The sequence below is a fragment of the Pygoscelis adeliae genome, unplaced genomic scaffold (genome assembly GCF_000699105.1).
Source record: "Pygoscelis adeliae isolate BGI_AS28 unplaced genomic scaffold, ASM69910v1 Scaffold606, whole genome shotgun sequence".
Lineage (NCBI taxonomy): Eukaryota > Metazoa > Chordata > Aves > Sphenisciformes > Spheniscidae > Pygoscelis > Pygoscelis adeliae.
The window spans coordinates 576,015-577,364 of record NW_008825047.1 but is presented as its reverse complement, the minus strand read 5'-3'; the positions used below and the strand labels follow the sequence as shown (position 1 = coordinate 577,364).

Genomic DNA, 1,350 nt, shown 5'->3' with positions numbered 1-1,350 from the left:
GGGAGCTACAGCTCAGGCAGCGGGAGCCTGGCAGTGCCAGGAGCGGCACTGGTGCTGCACGGGGCACAGGGGGGTGTCAGGCACCCGACCGTGACTCCCAAACGTGCCAGCAGCTCTGATGGGCACTGGGGAAATGCCCGCTGCCTTCAGCCTGGCCGGGACGTGTCCAACCGATGGTGCCCACACCTGGCCTGTGCGCTGGGGAACGTCCCACAGCAACATGGGAGTTCAAACAGCCCTGGGTGCGCCGATCCCTGGGATGGCAGGAGTGGGTGGGTGGACGCAGTCGTGGGGAGAGAGACATGCTGGAGGGGGGACCTGCTCCCCGTGCTGGGACCCCTCGTGCAGCTATGAATTCTCTCGCAGGAGGCGGACAAGAGCTACAAGCGTCTGGCCCCCCAGCAGCCGGTGGGGTTGCGTCACGCTGGCTACGTCATCGCCGTCCAGAACGTTATCAAGGTGGGTGGCTCTGGGTACTGGTGACACGAGGTTGGGCCGTGGGATGTCAGGACATGGCCATGCCCCAGCAGGGAAGGACAGCGATGGTCATCTCAGGCCGGGTGCTGCGGGCACAGCGTGGGTGCAGGCTGCCTGTGTGTGGCAGCTCCCTGCCAGCCCTGTGCCTTGCATGGCGGGGAGCAAGGTGGTCCTGAGTTGGGGGGCTGGTGGTTTGGCCCCAGGGCTGCCCTGTGGGATGGGGTTGCTGCCTGACTGCTGCCTGACTGCTGCCTGATGGCTCAGCCCGTCTTCTCTCCCCCAGGATGCCAGCGGGCGCGTGATCGAGCTGGAGGTGACCTGCACCAAGTCGGACGTGGCGGAGAAGCCCAAAGCCTTCATCCACTGGGTGTCGGAGCCGCTGGCATGTGAAGTGCGGCTCTACGAGCGGCTGTGAGTACCGGGCCGCCCCCAGAGGTGGAGGTGCAAGCTCAGCAGTGCTTGAGTGGCAGTGTGGCCGTGCACCAGCAGGCTCTGCTGGGGTCGGCCTGGCTCCTTGGCAGGAAAGATGCTGCTGTGGGGTCCTGTGAGCCGCTGCCCCTCAGCTGCCACGGGGCACCACGTCCCCTCGCCCAGCAGCTTTGGGAATGAGACTCTGTCTCACGGCAGGTTTTTGCACAAAAATCCCGAGGACCCGTCGGAGGTGCCCGGTGGCTTTCTGAGTGACCTCAACCCTGTGAGTAGCAGCAGGAGCTGGGGTTATGGGCCCAGGGGGTGCTGGGGACCTCCTGCGCCCACACCCGAGGCACCTGCTTCCATATGACCCCTATCCCTTCCTGGGCAGGGTCCTGCTGTGCTCTGGGGGGGAGAGGGGCTGGGGGGAGCAGGGCTATGGAGGGGGCAGAGGGGCCGGGG

At 66.2% G+C, this 1,350-nt stretch overlaps 1 protein-coding gene across 1 annotated transcript in view; it reads left to right on the top strand.

Annotated features, from left to right (window-relative positions):
• QARS (glutaminyl-tRNA synthetase) overlaps window positions 1-1,350 on the top strand; it is an 18,555-nt gene that overhangs the window by 11,711 nt on the left and 5,494 nt on the right. Inside the window, exons 14-18 of the mRNA XM_009326343.1 lie at window positions 81-105; window positions 217-272; window positions 367-459; window positions 761-888; window positions 1,105-1,171. Coding sequence (XP_009324618.1) covers window positions 81-105; window positions 217-272; window positions 367-459; window positions 761-888; window positions 1,105-1,171 — 369 coding nt within the window. The remainder of the gene's footprint in view (window positions 1-80; window positions 106-216; window positions 273-366; window positions 460-760; window positions 889-1,104; window positions 1,172-1,350) is intronic.